Source organism: Lampris incognitus, chromosome 21 (assembly GCF_029633865.1).
Source record: "Lampris incognitus isolate fLamInc1 chromosome 21, fLamInc1.hap2, whole genome shotgun sequence".
Classification (NCBI taxonomy): domain Eukaryota; kingdom Metazoa; phylum Chordata; class Actinopteri; order Lampriformes; family Lampridae; genus Lampris; species Lampris incognitus.
In genome coordinates, this window is record NC_079231.1 from 414,799 (window position 1) to 436,444 (window position 21,646).

A 21,646-nucleotide genomic window follows, 5' to 3' on the forward strand; every position below is an offset into this window, starting at 1 on the left:
TTAGACCACGATGCTACCTATACGCCCTAAGAGCTGGGATTTTACAGCGTGATCAAAAAATGAAGTTTTAGCCTCTTGATGAAGTGTTGATGGTCTTGTCATGTGCTGACCATTAACAAGACCAGTTGTAAACAGGGTAACTTGGTCTGAACACTACTTTGGCTTCAGGGCTGACAACAGGTTCAGGTCTTTAGGGTCAGGCCATTAGGGGGGAAGGCTAAATCAAATCTCAGCAATGATTAGTTGGGTTAAGACTCACCGCTGTCCTGAATTGGCGGAGGAGGTGGGGGAGGGGGTGGAGCTGGCATGCCTGGAGTTCCGCCCATTCCTGGTCCCATGCTGTGATATGCTAGTGTCTCAGGGCTGAGGAAGCTGATAAATCAACCAATAAATCAATCAATCCATCCATCTATCAATCAATCATGCTGTCTGTCTTCCTAGCTATCTGTTGCTTTGTCTGTCAGTTTGTGTCTGTCTGTCCATTAGTCTTACTGACCAGCGTAGTTTGTCTGTCAGTTTGTGTCTGTCCATTAGTCTTACTGATCAGTGTAGTTTGTTTGTCAGTTTGTCTCTGTCTGTCCATTAGTCTTACTGATCAGTGCAGTTTGTCTGTCAGTTTGTCTCTGTCTGTCCATTAGTCTTACTGATCAGTGCAGTTTGTCTGTCAGTTTGTCTCTGTCTATCCATTAGTCTTACTGATCAGTGTAGTTTGGCAACTCTTCTACCTTGGGGAAAGACTGGGGCATGGAGGAGGTGAAGGGGAGGTGGAGTCTGCCACCCCTCCATCGCCCTCTCCTCTCTGGGGTTGAGGACCTCCAGGGCCTCCCGCCTGCTGTGCCTCCTGGGCCTGTCGATCCAGACGGCTCTGCCGGCGGATTGTCTGGTCCTTTTCTCGGACCATCCGGCGCAGGGTGTGGACCTGCGTGTTGGCACTAGCATAGACTTCCTGTACACACAGACATGCTATTCAAGAATATTCACCCGCAACACTCTTATGCTTCATTATGTTATCTCGGAGAACTTTCCTCATCACACCGTACAAGTCTGTGTGTTTGGCCTGTAATATATTCAAAAGGCCTACAGGGACAAACATTCAAAAAGCCTTCAGGGACAAACATTCAAAAGGCCTACAGGGACAAATATTCAAAAGGCCTACAGGGACAAACATTCAAAAGGCCTTCAGGGACAAATATTCAAAAGTTCTACAGGGACAAATATTCAAAAGGTCTACAGGGACAAACATTCAAAAGTTCTACAGGGACAAACATTCAAAAGGCCTACAGGGGCAAACATCCAAAAGGCCTACAGGGACAAACATTCAAAAGGTCTACAGGGACAAACATTCAAAAGGCCTACAGGGACAAACATTCAAAAGGTCTACAGGGACAAACATTCAAAAGTTCTACAGGGACAAACATTCAAAAGGCCTACTGGGACAAATATTCAAAAAAGCCTACAGGGACAAACATTCAAAAGGCCTACAGGGACAAACATTCAAAAAGCCTTCAGGGACAAATATTCTAAAGGCCTACAGGGACAAACATTCAAAAGGCCGTCAGGGAAAAATATTCTAAAGGCTTACAGGGACAAATATTCAAAAAGCCTTCAGGGACAAACATTCAAAAGGCCTACAGGGACAAATATTCAAAAGGCCTACAGGGGAAAATATTCAAAAAGCCTACAGGGACAAACATTCAAAAGGCCTACAGGGACAAACATTCAAAAGTTCTACAGGGACAAACATTCAAAAGCCTACAGGGGAAAATATTCTAAAAGCCTTCAGGGACGAACATTCAAAAAGCCTTCAGGGACAAACATTCAAAAGTTCTACAGGGACAAACATTCAAAAGGCCTTCAGGGGACAAATATTCAAAAGTTCTACAGGGACAAAACATTCAAAAGGCCTACAGGGGACAAATATTCTAAAGGCTTACAGGGACAAATATTCAAAAAGCCTTTAGGAACAAACATTCAAAAGGCCTACAGGGACAAACATTCAAAAGGCCTACAGGGACAAATATTCAAAAGCCTACAGGGGAAAATATTCTAAAAGCCTTCAGGGACGAACATTCAAAAAGCCTTCAGGGACAAACATTCAAAAGTTCTACAGGGACAAACATTCAAAAGGCCTTCAGGGGACAAATATTCAAAAGTTCTACAGGGACAAAACATTCAAAAGGCCTACAGGGGACAAATACTCTAAAGGCTTACAGGGACAAATATTCAAAAAGCCTTTAGGAACAAACATTCAAAAGGCCTACAGGGGACAAACATTCAAAAGGCCTACAGGGACAAATATTCAAAAGGCCTACAGGGACAAATCTTCAAAAGGCCTACAGGGACAAATATTCAAAAAGCCTTCAGGGACATTCAAAAGGCCTACAGGGACAAACATTCAAAAAGCCTTCAGGGACAAACATTCAAAAGTTCTACAGGGACAAACATTCAAAAGGCCTACTGGGACAAATATTCAAAAAAGCCTACAGGGACAAACATTCAAAAGGCCTACAGGGACAAACATTCAAAAAGCCTTCAGGGACAAATATTCTAAAGGCCTACAGGGACAAACATTCAAAAGGCCTTCAGGGACAAATATTCTAAAGGCTTACAGGGACAAATGTTCAAAAAGCCTTCAGGGACAAACATTCAAAAGGCCTATAGGGACAAACATTCAAAAGGCCTACAGAGACAAATATTCAAAAGGTCTACAGGGACAAACATTCAAAAGGCCTACAGGGACAAACATCCAAAAGGCCTACAGGAACAAACATTCAAAAGGCCTACAGGGACAAATATTCAAAAGGCCTACAGGGGAAAATATTCAAAAAGCCTTCAGGGACAAACATTCAAAAGGCCTACAGGGGACAAATATTCAAAAGGCCTACAGGGGAAAACATTCAAAAGGCCTACAGGGACAAACATCCAAAAGGCCTACAGGGACAAACATTCAAAAGGCCTACAGAGACAAATATTCAAAAGGTCTACAGGGACAAACATTCAAAAGGCCTACAGGGACAAACATTTAAAAGTTCTACAGGGACAAACATTCAAAAGGCCTACAGGGGACAAATATTCTAAAGGCTTACAGGGACAAACATTCAAAAGCCTACAGGGACAAATATTCAAAAGGCCTCAAGGGACAAATATTCAAAAAGCCTTCAGGGACATTCAAAAGGCGTACAGGGACAAACATTCAAAAGTTCTGCAGGGACAAACATTCAAAAGGCCTACAGGGGACAAATATTCAAAAGGCCTACAGGGACAAACATTCAAAAGGCCTACAGGGGACAAATATTCTAAAGGCTTACAGGGACAAATATTCAAAAAGCCTTCAGGGACAAACATTCAAAAGCCTTCAGGGACAAACATTCAAAAGGCCTACAGGGACAAACATTCAAAAGGCCTTCAGGGACAAATATTCAAAAAGCCTTCAGGGACATTCAAAAGGCCTACAGGGACAAACATTCAAAAAGCCTTCAGGGACAAACATTCAAAAGGCCTTCAGGGACAAATATTCAAAAGGCCTACAGGGACAAACATTCAAAAAGCCTTCAGGGACAAACATTCAAAAGTTCTACAGGGACAAATATTCAAAAACCCTTCAGGGACAAATATTCAAAAGGCCTACAGGGACAAATATTGAAACGGTCTACAGGGACAAACGGAGGTCCTCTGTCTTTTCTTATCTTCTGTGGTTTCATGTTACGTGGTCTTACCCGTAGCTGGTCCAGCTCCTTGTTGGTCTGCATCAGCTGTTTCTCCAACTCTACAATCTTCAACATGGCCTCGTTCTCCACGTCCAGCAGACGCTCTGTCATCTACACACACACACACACACACACACACACACACACACACACACACACACACACACACACACACACACACACACACACATGCATACACACGCAGTAGTGAGATGACTAAAACGTGTGATAAACTGTGTAACTCAACACAATTTTTCTTGCATGGGGCTTTTCAACGGATTCTAGCTAACTTTTGGGTGCTGAATCCAAATCTGGCATTAGTTTCTGCCTATCACATCAGGTTTTTGAACTATGAAAAATCATTATTTTTGAGAAAACAGCAATTTTACACCCAAAGTTTAAAAAAAACACTGTTGCATTAGAAGATCGATAGATGCAAAAATGATTACAATGAATAAATAAACACTCAGCCTAGCATGAAATTACTTAGGAATTGAATAGGGTCATTTTTATCCCCACCAAGATTGCCAGACTAGATGGTCAACTTTTGTAAAATCCTGAATAAGGAGCATAGATAGCACAAAAACTTGATGTGATAGAGCAAATCTGAACTCAGATTTGGATTCAGCAGCCCAAAATTAGCCAAAAACAGTTTCCAAAGTCCATGCAAGAAAATAAACTATATTTTTGTAGACCAGTGTTATCAATCTGTCTGTCTATGTATCAGTCTATCATGTGTGTGTCTGTCTATGCATCAGTGTATCATGTGTTTGTCTATGTATCAGTCTATCATGTGTGTGTGTCTATGCATCAGTGTATCATGTGTTTGTCTATGTATCAGTCTATCATGTGCGTGTCTGTCTATGTATCAGTCTATCATGTGTGTGTGTCTATGCATCAGTGTATCGTGTTTGTCTATGTATCAGTCTATCATGTGTGTGTGTCTATGCATCAGTGTATCATCTGTTTGTCTATGTATCAGTCTATCATGTGCGTGTCTGTCTATGTATCAGTCTATCATGTGTGTGTCTGTCTATGTATCAGCCTATCGTGTGTGTGTGTATGTATCAGTGTATCATGTGTCTGTCTATGTATCAGTCTATCATGTGTGTGTCTGTCTATGTATCAGCCTATCATGTGTGTGTGTCTATGTATCAGTGTATCATGTGTCTGTCTATGTATCAGTCTATCATGTGTGTGTCTGTCTATGTATCAGCCTATCGTGTGTGTGTGTCTGTCTATGCATCAGTGTATCATGTGTTTGTCTATGTATCAGTCTATCATGTGTGTGTGTCTATGCATCAGTGTATCATCTGTTTGTCTATGTATCAGTCTATCATGTGCGTGTCTGTCTATGTATCAGCCTATCATGTGTGTGTCTGTCTATGTATCAGCCTATCATGTGCGTGTCTGTCTATGTATCAGCCTATCATGTGTGTCTGTCTATGTATCAGCCTATCGTGTGTGTGTGTCTGTCTATGTATCAGCCTATCATGTGCGTGTCTGTCTATGTATCAGTGTATCATGTGTCTGTCTATGTATCAGCCTATCGTGTGTGTGTCTGTCTATGTATCAGCCTATCATGTGTGTGTCTGTCTATGTATCAGTGTATCATGTGTCTGTCTATGTATCAGTGTATCATGTGTCTGTCTATGTATCAGCCTATCATGTGTGTGTCTGTCTATGTATCAGCCTATCATGTGTGTGTCTGTCTATGTATCAGCCTATCATGTGTGTCTGTCTATGTATCAGCCTATCGTGTGTGTGTCTGTCTATGTATCAGCCTATCGTGTGTGTGTCTGTCTATGTATCAGCCTATCATGTGTGTCTGTCTATGTATCAGCCTATCGTGTGTGTGTCTGTCTATGTATCAGCCTATCATGTGTGTCTGTCTATGTATCAGCCTATCATGTGTGTGTCTGTCTATGTATCAGCCTATCATGTGTGTCTGTCTATGTATCAGCCTATCGTGTGTGTGTCTGTCTATGTATCAGCCTATCATGTGTGTCAGTCTATGTATCAGCCTATCGTGTGTGTGTCTGTCTATGTATCAGCCTATCGTGTGTGTGTCTGTCTATGTATCAGCCTATCATGTGTGTCTGTCTATGTATCAGCCTATCGTGTGTGTGTCTGTCTATGTATCAGCCTATCATGTGCGTGTCTGTCTATGTATCAGCCTATCATGTGTGTGTCTGTCTATGTATCAGCCTATCATGTGTGTGTCTGTCTATGTATCAGTGTATCATGTGTCTGTCTATGTATCAGTCTATCATGTGTGTGTCTGTCTATGTATCAGTGTATCATGTGTCTGTCTATGTATCAGCCTATCATGTGCGTGTCTGTCTATGTATCAGTGTATCATGTGTCTGTCTATGTATCAGCCTATCATGTGCGTGTCTGTCTATGTATCAGTGTATCATGTGTCTGTCTATGTATCAGTCTATCATGTGCGTGTCTATGTATCAGTGTATCATGTGTCTGTCTATGTATCAGTCTATCATGTGCGTGTCTGTCTATGTATCAGTGTATCATGTGTCTGTCTATGTATCAGCCTATCATGTGTGTGTCTGTCTATCTATCAGCCTATCATGTGCGTGTCTGTCTATGTATCAGTGTATCATGTGTCTGTCTATGTATCAGTGTATCATGTGTCTGTCTATGTATCAGCCTATCATGTGTGTGTCTGTCTATGTATCAGCCTATCGTGTGTGTGTCTGTCTATGTATCAGCCTATCATGTGTGTGTCTGTCTATGTATCAGCCTATCGTGTGTGTGTCTGTCTATGTATCAGTGTATCATGTGTCTGTCTATGTATCAGCCTATCGTGTGTGTGTCTGTCTATGTATCAGCCTATCATGTGTGTCTGTCTATGCATCAGCCTATCGTGTGTGTGTCTGTCTATGTATCAGCCTATCATGTGTGTGTCTGTCTATGTATCAGCCTATCGTGTGTGTGTCTATGCATCAGTGTATCATCTGTTTGTCTATGTATCAGTCTATCATGTGCGTGTCTGTCTATGTATCAGTCTATCATGTGTGCGTCTGTCTATGTATCAGTCTATCATGTGTGTGTCTGTCTATGTATCAGCCTATCGTGTGTGTGTCTATGCATCAGTGTATCATGTGTCTGTCTATGTATCAGTCTATCATGTGTGTGTCTGTCTATGTATCAGCCTATCATGTGTGTGTGTCTATGCATCAGTGTATCATCTGTTTGTCTATGTATCAGCCTATCATGTGTGTGTGTCTATGCATCAGTGTATCATCTGTTTGTCTATGTATCAGTCTATCATGTGTGTGTCTGTCTATGCATCAGTGTATCATGTGTGTGTGTCTATGCATCAGTGTATCATCTGTTTGTCTATGTATCAGTCTATCATGTGTGTGTCTGTCTATGCATCAGTGTATCATGTGTTTGTCTATGTATCAGTCTATCATGTGTGTGTCTGTCTATGTATCAGTCTATCATGTTGCTGTTGGCAACACGAACTCCAACGGCATATTACTGCTATCAAAGTGCTCAGAACACAGCCTGGTCGTCACGAACACACTTTCACGCCAAAAGAATATCTGGCACCTCATCGATTACATAGTCGTCCGCACCAAAGACAGCCATGATGTGCTCAACACCAGAGCGATGGCCAGTGTGGATGACTGCTGGACAGACCACCGCCTCATCCGCTCCATCATGTCCATCAGTCTCACGCGGAAAAGAAGGGTGCAAAAAAGACAGTGCCGGCCAAAGCTAAACATCAAACGGCTGGGTGACACCACCTTTCGAGAACAGCTCCAGGCCACTCTCAGCGCTGCTCTGCCCAAGCAATATCCAGAAGATCTTGATACACACTGGGACCTACTTAAGTCTATCACCATGGACTCCAGCAAAAGCACCCTTGGCTACAAAACCCGGAAACATCAAGACTGGTATGATGAGAATGACAACAAAATCCAACAGCTTATTGACATCAAGTGGCAAACCTTCATTGCCCGGCAAAATGACATCAACTGCAATGCTAAAAGAGTAGCCCATGCCATAGCAAAGGCAGCAGTTCAATCTCGGATTAGGCAACAGAACCAGTGGTGGACAAGGAAGGCTGTGGAGATCCAGCAGCTTGCTGACTGTGGGATACCAGAGGTTTCTTCGATGCCACAAGAGCGGTATATGGCCCCAGCACCGTTGCCTAGCCCCATTTCACTCCAAAGATGGGCTAATGCTGCTGAAAGACAATAAGTCAATGACCAACAGATGGAAAGAGCACTATGAGAAGCTACTGAAAAGGGACACAACTCCTGAGATGGAGGCCCTTGACCAACTCCCTCACCAACCCATCAATGAGAATATGGGAGCACCACCCAATCGGAAAGAGGTGCAGGATGCAGGATGCCATAAGAAAGATGAAGAACAACAAGGCTGCTGGACCTGACTGCATCCCAGCAGAAATCCTGAAGGATGGTGGGCCAGTTCTCCTTCGTCACATCTACATCCTCAAAATATGGGAAAAGGAAGAAATCCCTGCACAACTTAGGGATGCCCTCATTGACTCTATCTTTAAGAAGGGAGCCAAGGCAGACTGTGGAAACTACCATGGCATTTCCCTTCTATCCACCACTGGGAAAACTCTCACCCAGGTTTTGGCTAATAGACTCCTCCCCCTGTCAGAAAACATTCTCCCTGAGTCTCAGAGTAGATTTCACCCAAATAGAGGTACCATGAACATGATTTTCATTGCTCGCCAACTACAAGAAAAATGCCGGGAACAAAATCAATCACTATACATGGCCTTCATAGACCTCACCAAAGCCTCTGACTCTGTGAACCATCAGGCTCTGTGGCTGGTTCTGGTAAAAACTGGCTGCCCAGACAAATACATCTGGATACTGAGATTATTGCATGACAATATGTCAGCCACAGTACTCAGTGGCAGTGGAGATGAAACGGAACGGATCGACGGACAACTCCTGAACATCAACAGATTCAGGGCTAAAAGCAGAACCACCACCATATTCATCACGGAGCTGCAGTATGCTGACGACAATGCCCTCGTGGCCCATTCAGAAGAGGACCTACAGTGCATTCTGGATGCTTTTGCCAAGACATACAAGCGGCTTGGTCTGGCCCTTAACATAGAAAAGACCCAGATCCTCTACCAGCCACCACCCAACACAAATAACCCTGCTCCACCTCCAACTATCTATGTTGACAAAACCAGACTGGAAAATGTGGACCACTTTACGTATCTCGGAAGCCTCCTATCCTCCACAGCTAACATTGATGAGGAAATACACCACCGCCTCAGTTGTGCCAGTGGGGTTTTGTCAAGACTGGGGAAAAGAGTCTTTGAAAACCGCGACCTCCAGGCCAGGACAAAAATTCTGGTCTACAGAGCAGTAGTGTTGCCCACCCTACTGTATGGATCAGAATCCTGGACCACATACAGCAGGCACCTGAAGGCACTTGAGGCACATCATCAGAGGTGCCTCCGAAAGATCCTCAAGATCACCTGGGAAGATAGATGCACCAACACCAGCATCCTGGAGGAGGCTAACATTCCCGCTATCACTGCCACCATTGCCCAACACCAGCTCAGATGGACTGGCCATGTCATCCGTATGCCTGACTCTCGCCTTCCAAAACAAGTCCTGTACTCTCAGCTCCTCACAGAACAACGTGCCCCGGGTGGTCAAAAGAAAAGGTATAAGGATAACATCCAAATGAACATCATAAATGCCACATAGACCCTAAGACCTGGGAGGACACAGCAACCAACGGGACGACCTGGAGAAAACTTGTCCGGGAAGGAGCTACACTTTATAATAATGATCTCCGACGTGCTGCAGAAGACAAGCGCAGACTCAGAAAGGAGGCAGTTTCCACCAAAAAGGCCCAAACCAATCCCACAACTACCACCGCCCACCCCTGCCCACACTGCACCAAAATATGTGGCTGCAGGATCGGCCTCTTCACCCACCTGAAGACCCACAAGGACCAAGAAGGAGGACAGTCATACTCCACCCCGAGTGATGGCCGATGATGATGATGATGATGATGATCAGTCTATCATATGTGTGTCTGTCTATGTATCAGTCTATCATGTGTGTGTCTGTCTATGTATCAGTCTATCATGTGTGTGTCTGTCTATGTATCAGTCAATCATATGTGTGTCTGTCTATGTATCAGTCTATCATGTGTGTGTCTGTCTATGTATCAGTCTATCATGTGTGTGTTTGTCTATGTATCAGTCTATCATGTGTGTGTCTGTCTATGTATCAGTCTATCATGTGTGTCTGTCTGGCGATGTATCAGTCTATCATGTGTGTGTCTGTCTATGTATCAGTCTATCATGTGTGTGTTTGTCTATGTATCAGTCTATCATGTGTGTCTGTCTGGCGATGTATCAGTCTATCATGTGTGTCTATGTATCAGTCTATCATGTGTGTCTATGTATCAGTCTATCATGTGTGTCTGTCTGGCAATGTATCAGTCTATCATGTGTGTGTCTGTCTATGTATCAGTCTATCATGTGTGTGTCTGTGTATGTATCAGTCTATCATGTGTGTGTTTGTCTATGTATCAGTCTATCATGTTTGTCTATGTATCGGTCTATCGTGTGTCTGTCTATGTATCAGTCTATCATGTGTCTGTCTATGTATCAGTCTATCATGTGTGTGTCTGTCTATGTATCAGTCTATCATGTGTGTGTTTGTCTATGTATCAGTCTATCATGTCTGTCTATGTATCGGTCTATCGTGTGTCTGTCTATGTATCAGTCTATCATGTTTGTCTATGTATCAGTCTATCGTGTGTCTGTCTATGTATCAGTCTATCATGTGTGTGTCTGGCGATGTATCAGTCTATCATGTGTGTGTTTGTCTATGTATCAGTCTATCATGTGTGTCTGTCTGGCGATGTATCAGTCTATCATGTGTGTTTGTCTATGTATCAGTCTATCATGTGTGTCTGTCTGTCTATGTATCAGTCTATCATGTGTGTCTATGTATCATTCTATCGTGTGTCTGTCTATGTATCAGTCTATCATGTGTGTGTCTGTGTATGTATCAGTCTATCGTGTGTCTGTCTATGTATCAGTCTATCATGTGTGTGTCTGTGTATGTATCAGTCTATCATGTGTGTGTCTGTGTATGTATCAGTCCTATCATGTGTGTGTCTGTGTATGTATCAGTCTATCATGTGTGTGTCTGTCTATGTATCAGTCTATCATGTGTGTGTCTGTCTATGTATCAGTCTATCATGTGTGTCTGTGTATGTATCAGTCTATCATGTGTGTGTCTGTGTATGTATCAGTCTATCATGTGTGTCTGTGTATGTATCAGTCTATCATGTGTGTGTCTGTGTATGTATCAGTCTATCATGTGTGTGTCTGTGTATGTATCAGTCTATCATGTGTGTCTGTGTATGTATCAGTCTATCATGTGTGTGTCTGTCTATGTATCAGTCTATCATGTGTGTGTCTGTGTATGTATCAGTCTATCATGTGTGTGTCTGTGTATGTATCAGTCTATCATGTGTGTGTCTGTGTATGTATCATTCTATCGTGTGTCTGTCTATGTATCAGTCTATCATGTGTGTGTCTGTGTATGTATCAGTCTATCATGTGTCTGTCTATGTATCAGTCTATCATGTGTGTCTGTGTATGTATCAGTCTATCATGTGTGTGTCTGTGTATGTATCAGTCTATCGTGTGTCTGTCTATGTATCAGTCTATCATGTGTGTGTCTGTCTATGTATCAGTCTATCATGTGTGTGTCTGTGTATGTATCAGTCTATCATGTGTGTGTTTGTCGATGTATCAGTCTATCATGTTTGTCTATGTATCGGTCTATCATGTGTCTGTCTATGTATCAGTCTATCATGTGTGTGTGTCTACATATCTCTACATGTGTGTGTGTGTGTCTACATGTCTCTACATGTGTGTGTGTCTACATGTCTCTATGTGTGTGCGTGTCATGTGTGTTTGTGTGTCTGTCTGTCTATGCATCAGTCTATCATGTGTGTGTCTATATATCAGTCAATCATGTGTGTATCTATGTATCAGTCTATCGTGTGTGTGTCTGTGCATCAGTTTATCATGTGTGTATGTCTACATGTCTCTACATGTGTGTGTGTTTACATGTCTCTTACGTGTGTGTCTCTACGTGTCTCTTACGTCTGTGCATGTCTACTTGTCTCTTATGTGTGTGTCTACGTGTCTCTTACATGTGTGTGTCTACGTGTCTCTTACATGTGTGTGTCTACGTGTCTCTTACGTGTGTCTACGTGTCTCTTACATGTGTGCATGTCTACTTGTCTCTTATGTGTGTGTGTCTATGTGTCTCTTACATGTGTGTGTATCTACATGTCTCTTACGTGTGTCTATGTGTCTCTTACGTGTGTGTCTCTACGTGTCTCTTACGTGTGTGAATACGTCTCTTACATGTGTGTGTCTACGTGTCTCTTACATGTGTGTCTACATGTCTCTTACGTGTGTGTATCTACGTGTCTCTTACATGTGTGTGTCTACGTGTCTCTTACGTGTGTGTCTACGTGTCTCTTACGTGTGTGAATACGTCTCTTACATGTGTGTGTCTACGTGTCTCTTACATGTGTGTCTACATGTCTCTTACGTGTGTGTATCTACGTGTCTCTTACATGTGTGTGTCTACGTGTCTCTTACATGTGTGTGTCTACGTGTCTCTTACATGTGTCTACGTGTTTCTTTCGCATGTGTATCTACGTGTCTCTTACATGTGTGTGTCTACCTGTCTCTTACATGTGTGTCTACGTGTCTCTTACATGTGTGTGTCTACCTGTCTCTTACATGTGTGTCTACGTGTCTTTTACATGTGTGCATACGTGTCTCTTACGTGTGTGTGTCAACGTGTCTCTTACATGTGTGTCTATGTGTCTCTTACGTGTGTGAATACATGTCTCTTACATGTGTGTCTACGTGTTTCTTACGTGTGTGTGTCAACGTGTCTCTTACATGTGTGTCTACGTGTCTTTTACATGTGTGCATACGTGTCTCTTACGTGTGTGTGTCTACGTGTCTCTTACATGTGTGTCTATGTGTCTCTTACATGTGTGAATACATGTCTCTTACATGTGTGTCTACGTGTTTCTTACGTGTGTGTGTCAACGTGTCTCTTACATGTGTGTGTCTACGTGTTTCTTACATGTGTGTGTCAACGTGTCTCTTACATGTGTGTCTATGTGTCTCTTACGTGTGTGAATACATGTCTCTTACATGTGTGTCTACGTGTTTCTTACGTGTGTGTGTCAACGTGTCTCTTACATGTGTGTGTCTACGTGTTTCTTACGTGTGTGTGTCAACGTGTCTCTTACATGTGTGTCTATGTGTCTCTTACGTGTGTGTGTCTACCTGTCTCTTACGTGTGTGTGTCTACGTGTTTCTTACGTGTGTGCATGTCTACTTGTCTCTTATGTGTGTGTGTCTACGTGTCTCTTACATGTGTGTGTCTACGTGTCTCTTACGTGTGTGTGTCTACGTGTCTCTTACGTGTGTGTGTCTACGTGTCTCTTACGTGTGTGTGTCTACGTGTCTCTTACATGTGTGTGTCTACGTGTCTCTTACGTGTGTGTCTACGTGTCTCTTACGTGTGTGCATGTCTACTTGTCTCTTATGTGTGTGTGTCTACGTGTCTCTTACATGTGTGTCTACGTGTCTTTTACATGTGTGCATACGTGTCTCTTACGTGTGTGTGTCAACGTGTCTCTTACATGTGTGTCTATGTGTCTCTTACGTGTGTGAATACATGTCTCTTACATGTGTGTCTACGTGTTTCTTACGTGTGTGTGTCAACGTGTCTCTTACATGTGTGTGTCTACGTGTCTTTTACATGTGTGCATACGTGTCTCTTACGTGTGTGTGTCTACGTGTCTCTTACATGTGTGTCTATGTGTCTCTTACATGTGTGAATACATGTCTCTTACATGTGTGTCTACGTGTTTCTTACGTGTGTGTGTGTCAACGTGTCTCTTACATGTGTGTGTCTACGTGTTTCTTACGTGTGTGTGTCAACGTGTCTCTTACATGTGTGTCTATGTGTCTCTTACGTGTGTGAATACATGTCTCTTACATGTGTGTCTACGTGTTTCTTACGTGTGTGTGTCAACGTGTCTCTTACATGTGTGTGTCAACGTGTCTCTTACATGTGTGTCTATGTGTCTCTTACGTGTGTGAATACATGTCTCTTACATGTGTGTCTACGTGTTTCTTACGTGTGTGTGTCAACGTGTCTCTTACATGTGTGTGTCTACGTGTTTCTTACGTGTGTGTGTCAACGTGTCTCTTACATGTGTGTCTATGTGTCTCTTACGTGTGTGTGTCTACCTGTCTCTTACGTGTGTGTGTCTACGTGTTTCTTACGTGTGTGCATGTCTACTTGTCTCTTATGTGTGTGTGTCTACGTGTCTCTTACATGTGTGTGTCTACGTGTCTCTTACGTGTGTGTGTCTACGTGTCTCTTACGTGTGTGTGTCTACGTGTCTCTTACGTGTGTGTGTCTACGTGTCTCTTACATGTGTGTGTCTACGTGTCTCTTACGTGTGTGTGTCTACGTGTCTCTTACGTGTGTGCATGTCTACTTGTCTCTTATGTGTGTGTGTCTACGTGTCTCTTACATGTGTGTGTCTACGTGTCTCTTACATGTGTGTGTCTACGTGTCTCTTACATGTGTGTGTCTACGTGTCTCTTATGTGTGTGTGTCTATGTGTCTCTTACATGTGTGTGTATCTACATGTCTCTTACGTTTGTCTATGTGTCTCTCACGTGTGTGTCTCTACGTGTCTCTTACGTGTGTGAATACGTCTCTTACATGTGTGTGTCTACGTGTCTCTTACATGTGTGTCTACATGTCTCTTACATGTGTGTGTATCTACGTGTCTCTTACATGTGTGTGTCTACGTGTCTCTTACATGTGTGTCTCTACGTGTCTCTTACGTGTGTGAATACGTCTCTTACATGTGTGTGTATCTACGTGTCTCTTACATGTGTGTGTCTACGTGTCTCTTACATGTGTGTCTCTACGTGTCTCTTACGTGTGTGAATACGTCTCTTACGTGTGTGTGTCTACCTGTCTCTTACATGTGTGTATCTACATGTCTCTTACATGTGTGTGTATCTACGTGTCTCTTACATGTGTGTGTCTACGTGTCTCTTACATGTGTGTCTACATGTCTCTTACGTGTGTGTATCTACGTGTCTCTTACATGTGTGTGTCTACGTGTCTCTTACATGTGTGTCTATGTGTCTCTTACGTGTGTGTGTCTACCTGTCTCTTACGTGTGTGTGTCTACGTTTTTCTTACGTGTGTGCATGTCTACTTGTCTCTTATGTGTGTGTGTCTACGTGTCTCTTATGTGTGTGTGTCTATGTGTCTCTTACATGTGTGTGTATCTACATGTCTCTTACGTGTGTCTATGTGTCTCTCACGTGTGTGTCTCTACGTGTCTCTTACGTGTGTGAATACGTCTCTTACATGTGTGTGTCTACATGTCTCTTACATGTGTGTCTACATGTCTCTTACGTGTGTGTATCTACGTGTCTCTTACATGTGTGTGTCTACGTGTCTCTTACATGTGTGTCTACATGTCTCTTACGTGTGTGTATCTACGTGTCTCTTACATGTGTGTGTCTACGTGTCTCTTACATGTGTGTCTATGTGTCTCTTACGTGTGTGTGTCTACCTGTCTCTTACGTGTGTGTGTCTATGTTTTTCTTACGTGTGTGCATGTCTACTTGTCTCTTATGTGTGTGTGTCTACGTGTCTCTTACATGTGTGTGTCTACGTGTCTCTTACATGTGTGTGTCTACGTGTCTCTTACATGTGTGCATGTCTACTTGTCTCTTATGTGTGTGTGTCTATGTGTCTCTTACATGTGTGTGTCTATGTGTCTCTTACATGTGTGTCTACATGTCTCTTACATGTGTGTATCTACGTGTCTCTTACATGTGTGTGTCTACGTGTCTCTTACATGTGTGTGTCTACGTGTCTCTTACATGTGTGTCTACATGTCTCTTACGTGTGTGTGTCTACCTGTCTCTTACGTGTGTGTGTCTACGTGTCTCTTACATGTGTGTCTATGTTTCTCTTACGTGTGTGTGTCTACCTGTCTCTTACGTGTGTGTGTCTACGTGTTTCTTACGTGTGTGCATGTCTACTTGTCTCTTATGTGTGTGTGTCAACGTGTCTCTTACATGTGTGTGTCTACGTGTCTCTTACATGTGTGTGTCTACGTGTCTCTTACATGTGTGTGTCTACGTGTCTCTTACATGTGTGCATGTCTACTTGTCTCTTATGTGTGTGTGTCTATGTGTCTCTTACATGTGTGTGTATCTACATGTCTCTGACGTGTGTCTATGTGTCTCTTACGTGTGTGTCTCTACGTGTCTCTTACGTGTGTGAATACGTCTCTTACATGTGTGTGTCTACGTGTCTCTTACATGTGTGTCTACATGTCTCTTACGTGTGTGTATCTACGTGTCTCTTACATGTGTGTGTCTACGTGTCTCTTACATGTGTGTGTCTACGTGTCTCTTACATGTGTCTACGTGTTTCTTTCGCATGTGTATCTACGTGTCTCTTACATGTGTGTGTCAACGTGTCTCTTACATGTGTGTCTATGTGTCTCTTACATGTGTGTCTACGTGTCTTTTACATGTGTGCATACGTGTCTCTTACGTGTGTGTGTCAACGTGTCTCTTACGTGTGTGCGTGTCTACTTGTCTCTTATGTGTGTGTGTCTACTTGTCTCTTATGTGTGTGTGTCTACGTGTCTCTTATGAGTGTGTGTGTGTCTACGTGTCTCTTATGAGTGTGTGTGTGTCTACGTGTCTGTTACTAGTGTGTGTCTACGTGTTTCTTATGTGTGTGTGTCTATGTGTCTCTTACGTGTGTGTGTCTACCTGTCTCTTACGTGTGTGTGTCTATGTTTTTCTTACGTGTGTGCATGTCTACTTGTCTCTTATGTGTGTGTGTCTACGTGTCTCTTACATGTGTGTGTCTACGTGTCTCTTACATGTGTGTGTCTACGTGTCTCTTACATGTGTGCATGTCTACTTGTCTCTTATGTGTGTGTGTCTATGTGTCTCTTACATGTGTGTGTCTACATGTCTCTTACATGTGTGTATCTACATGTCTCTTACATGTGTGTATCTACGTGTCTCTTACATGTGTGTGTCTACGTGTCTCTTACATGTGTGTCTACATGTCTCTTACGTGTGTGTGTCTACGTGTCTCTTACGTGTGTGTGTCTACGTGTCTCTTATGTGTGTGTCTATGTTTCTCTTACATGTGTGTGTCTACCTGTCTCTTACGTGTGTGTGTCTACGTGTTTCTTACGTGTGTGCATGTCTACTTGTCTCTTATGTGTGTGTGTCAACGTGTCTCTTACATGTGTGTGTCTACGTGTCTCTTACATGTGTGTGTCTACGTGTCTCTTACATGTGTGTGTCTACGTGTCTCTTACATGTGTGCATGTCTACTTGTCTCTTATGTGTGTGTGTCTATGTGTCTCTTACATGTGTGTGTATCTACATGTCTCTGACGTGTGTCTATGTGTCTCTTACGTGTGTGTCTCTACGTGTCTCTTACGTGTGTGAATACGTCTCTTACATGTGTGTGTCTACGTGTCTCTTACATGTGTGTCTACATGTCTCTTACGTGTGTGTATCTACGTGTCTCTTACATGTGTGTGTCTACGTGTCTCTTACATGTGTGTGTCTACGTGTCTCTTACGTGTGTGAATACGTCTCTTACATGTGTGTGTCTACGTGTCTCTTACATGTGTGTCTACATGTCTCTTACGTGTGTGTATCTACGTGTCTCTTACATGTGTGTGTCTACGTGTCTCTTACATGTGTGTGTCTACGTGTCTCTTACATGTGTCTACGTGTTTCTTTCGCATGTGTATCTACGTGTCTCTTACATGTGTGTGTCTACCTGTCTCTTACATGTGTGTGTCAACGTGTCTCTTACATGTGTGTCTATGTGTCTCTTACATGTGTGTCTACGTGTCTTTTACATGTGTGCATACGTGTCTCTTACGTGTGTGTGTCAACGTGTCTCTTACGTGTGTGCGTGTCTACTTGTCTCTTATGTGTGTGTGTCTACTTGTCTCTTATGTGTGTGTGTCTACGTGTCTCTTATGAGTGTGTGTGTGTCTACGTGTCTCTTATGAGTGTGTGTGTGTCTACGTGTCTGTTACGTGTGTGTGTCTACGTGTTTCTTATGTGTGTGTGTCTACGTGTCTCTTATATGTGTGTGTCTACGTGTCTCTTACGTGTGTGCGTGTCTACTTGTCTCCTATGTGTGGGTGTCTATGTGTCTCTTACGTGTGTGTATCTACGTGTCTATTGTGTGTGTGTGTCTACATGTCTCTTACGTGTGTGTGTCTACGTGTCTCTTACATGTGTGTATGTGTCTACTTGTCTCTTACATGTGTGTCTATGTGTCTCTTATGTGTGTGTGTCCACGTCTCTTACATGTGTGTGTCTACATGTCTCTTACATGTGTGTGTCTACGTGTTTCTTATGTGTGTGTGTCTACGTGTCTCTTACATGTGTGTATGTGTCTACGTGTCTCTTACGTGTGTGTGTGTCTACGTGTCTCTTACATGTGTGTATGTGTCTACTTGTCTCTTACATGTGTGTCTATGTGTCTCTTATGTGTGTATGTCCACGTCTCTTTCATGTGTGTGTCTACGTGTCTCTTACGTGTGTGTCTACGTGTCTCTTATATGTGTGTGTCTATGTGTCTCTTACGTGTGTGCGTGTCTACTTGTCTCTTATGTGTGGGTGTCTATGTGTCTCTTACGTGCGTGTATCTACTTGTCTATTGTGTGTGTGTGTCTACATGTCTCTTACGTGTGTGTCTCTACGTGTCTCTTACATGTGTGTATGTGTCTACTTGTCTCTTACATGTGTGTCTACGTGTCTCTTATGTGTGTGTGTCCACGTCTCTTACGTGTGCGTCTACATGTCTCTTACATGTGTGTCTACATGTCTCTTACGTGTGTGTATCTACGTGTCTCTTACATGTGTGTGTCTACGTGTCTCTTACGTGTGTGTCTACGTGTCTCTTACGTGTGTGAATACGTCTCTTACATGTGTGTGTCTACGTGTCTCTTACATGTGTGTCTACATGTCTCTTACGTGTGTGTATCTATGTGTCTCTTACATGTGTGTGTCTACGTGTCTCTTACGTGTGTGTATCTACGTGTCTCTTACATGTGTGTATCTACGTGTCTCTTACATGTGTGTATGTGTCTACGTGTCTCTTACATGTGTGTGTCTACGTGTCTCTTACGTGTGTGTGTCTACGTGTCTCTTACATGTGTGTGTCTACGTGTCTCTTACGTGTGTATCTACGTGTCTCTTACGTGTGTGTCTATGTGTCTTTTACATGTGTGCCTACGTGTCTTTTACGTGTGTGTGTCTACTTGTGTCTTACGTATGTGTGTGTCTACTTGCCTCTTACGTGTGTGTGTCTATGTGTCTCTTATGTGTGTGTGTGTGTGTGTGTCTACGTGTCTCTTATGAGTGTGTATGTGTCTACATGTCTCTTACATGTGTGTCTACGTGTCTCTTATGTGTGTCCATGTTTCTTACATGTATGTGTCTACATGTCTCTTACATGTGTGTGTCTACATGTCTCTTACATGTGTGTATCTACATGTCTCTTACATGTGTGTGTGTCTACATGTCTCTTACATGTGTGTATCTACATGTCTCTTACGTGTGTGTCTACATGTCTCTTACGTGTGTCTACGTGTCTCTTACATGTGCGTGTCTACCCGTCTCTTGCATGTGTGTCTACGTGTCTCTTATGTTTGTGAATACGTGTCTCTTACATGTGTGTGTCTACGTGTCTCTTACATGTGTGTGTATCTACATGTCTCTTACGTGTGTCTACGTGTCTCTTACATGTGTGTGTCTACGTGTCTCTTACATGTGTGTGTATCTACATGTCTCTTACGTGTGTCTACGTGTCTCTTACATGCGTGTATCTACGTGTCTCTTACATGTGTGTGTCTACGTGTCTCTTACATGTGTGCCTACGTGTCTCTTACGTGTGTGTGTGTCTACTTGTTTTTTACATGTGTTTGTGTCTATGTGTCTCTTACATGTGTGTGTGTCTACACGTCTCTTATGTGTGTGAGTGTGTGTGTGTGTGTGTGTGTGATGCGTCAGTGCAGTAGTATTGGAGTAGTATTTCTTGTAGTTAGTGCATGCTGCTTGCTGCTTCTGCTTGCTACTTTCTGCTTTCAGCCCCTGCTAGCCCTCTTTCAGCGCCTGCTAGCCCTCTTTCAGCCCCTGCTAGCCCTCTTTCAGCCCCTGCTAGCCCTCTTTCAGCCCCTGCCGCCGGCTAGCCCTCTTTCAGCCCCTGCAACCGGTAGCCCTCTTTCAGCCCCTGCTAGCCCTCTTTCAGCCCCTGCCGCCGGCTAGCCCTCTTTCAGCCCCTGCCGCCGGCTAGCCCTCTTTCAGCCCCTGCTAGCCCTCTTTCAGCCCCTGCCGCCGGCTAGCCCTCTTTCAGCCCCTGCCGCCGGCGCGCCCTCTTTCAGCCCCTGCTGCCGGCTAGCCCTCTTTCAGCTCCTGCGACTGGTAGCCCTCTTTCAGCCCCTGCTGCCGGCTAGCCCTCTTTCAGCCCCTGCAACCGGCTAGCCCTCTTTCAGCCCCTGCCGCCGGCTAGCCCTATTTCAGCTCCTGCGACTGGTAGCCCTCTTTCAGCCCCTGCTGCCGGCTAGCCCTCTTTCAGCCCCTGCTGCCGGCTAGCCCTCTTTCAGCTCCTGCGAATGGTAGCCCTCTTTCAGCCCCTGCTGCCGGCTAGCCCTCTTTCAGCCCCTGCGACCGGCTAGCCCTCTTTCAGCTCCTGCAGCCGGCTAGCCCTCTTTCAGCTCCTGCGACTGGTAGCCCTCTTTCAGCCCCTGCTGCCGGCTAGCCCTCTTTCAGCCCCTGCAACCGGCTAGCCCTCTTTCAGCCCCTGCCGCCGGCTAGCCCTCTTTCAGCTCCTGCGACTGGTAGCCCTCTTTCAGCCCCTGCTGCCGGCTAGCCCTCTTTCAGCTCCTGCGACTGGTAGCCCTCTTTCAGCCCCTGCTGCCGGCTAGCCCTCTTTCAGCCCCTGCGACCGGCTAGCCCTCTTTCAGCTCCTGCAGCCGGCTAGCCCTCTTTCAGCCCCTGCAACCGGCTAGCCCTCTTTCAGCCCCTGCCGCCGGCTAGCCCTCTTTCAGCCCCTGCAACCGGCTAGCCCTCTTTCAGCCCCTGCTAGCCCTCTTTCAGCCCCTGCTAGCCCTCTTTCAGCCCCTGCCGCCGGCTAGCCCTCTTTCAGCCCCTGCCGCCGGCTAGCCCTCTTTCAGCCCCTGCAGCCGGCTAGCCCTCTTTCAGCCCCTGCAGCCGGCTAGCCCTCTTTCAGCTCCTGCCGCCGGCTAGCCCTCTTTCAGCCCCTGCCACCGGCTAGCCGTCTTTCAGCTCCTGCCGCCGGCTAGCCCTCTTTCAGCCCCTGCCGCCGGCTAGCCCTCTTTCAGCCCCTGCTAGCCCCCTTTCAGCCCCTGCCGCCGGCTAGCCCTCTTTCAGCCCCTGCAGCCGGCTAGCCCTCTTTCAGCTCCTGCCACCGGCTAGCCCTCTTTCAGCCCCTGCTAGCCCTCTTTCAGCCCCTGCCGCTGGCTAGCCCTCTTTCAGCCCCTGCCGCCGGCTAGCCCTCTTTCAGCCCCTGCTGCCGGCTAGCCCTCTTTCAGCTCCTGCGACTGGTAGCCCTCTTTCAGCCCCTGCTGCCGGCTAGCCCTCTTTCAGCCCCTGCAACCGGCTAGCCCTCTTTCAGCCCCTGCCGCCGGCTAGCCCTCTTTCAGCCCCTGCAACCGGCTAGCCCTCTTTCAGCCCCTGCTAGCCCTCTTTCAGCCCCTGCTAGCCCTCTTTCAGCCCCTGCTGC

At 44.7% G+C, this 21,646-nt stretch overlaps 1 protein-coding gene across 2 annotated transcripts in view; it reads right to left on the reverse strand.

The window, feature by feature from the left end:
- The window catches only part of LOC130131332 (formin-like protein 2), a 214,405-nt gene that overhangs the window by 99,377 nt on the left and 93,382 nt on the right, over positions 1-21,646 (reverse strand). For both annotated transcript variants that reach the window (XM_056300987.1, XM_056300986.1), the window contains exons 13-15: positions 3,717-3,818; positions 726-946; positions 260-363 (exon numbers count right to left, since the gene is read on the reverse strand). In XM_056300987.1, coding sequence (XP_056156962.1) covers positions 260-363; positions 726-946; positions 3,717-3,818 — 427 coding nt within the window. The remainder of the gene's footprint in view (positions 1-259; positions 364-725; positions 947-3,716; positions 3,819-21,646) is intronic.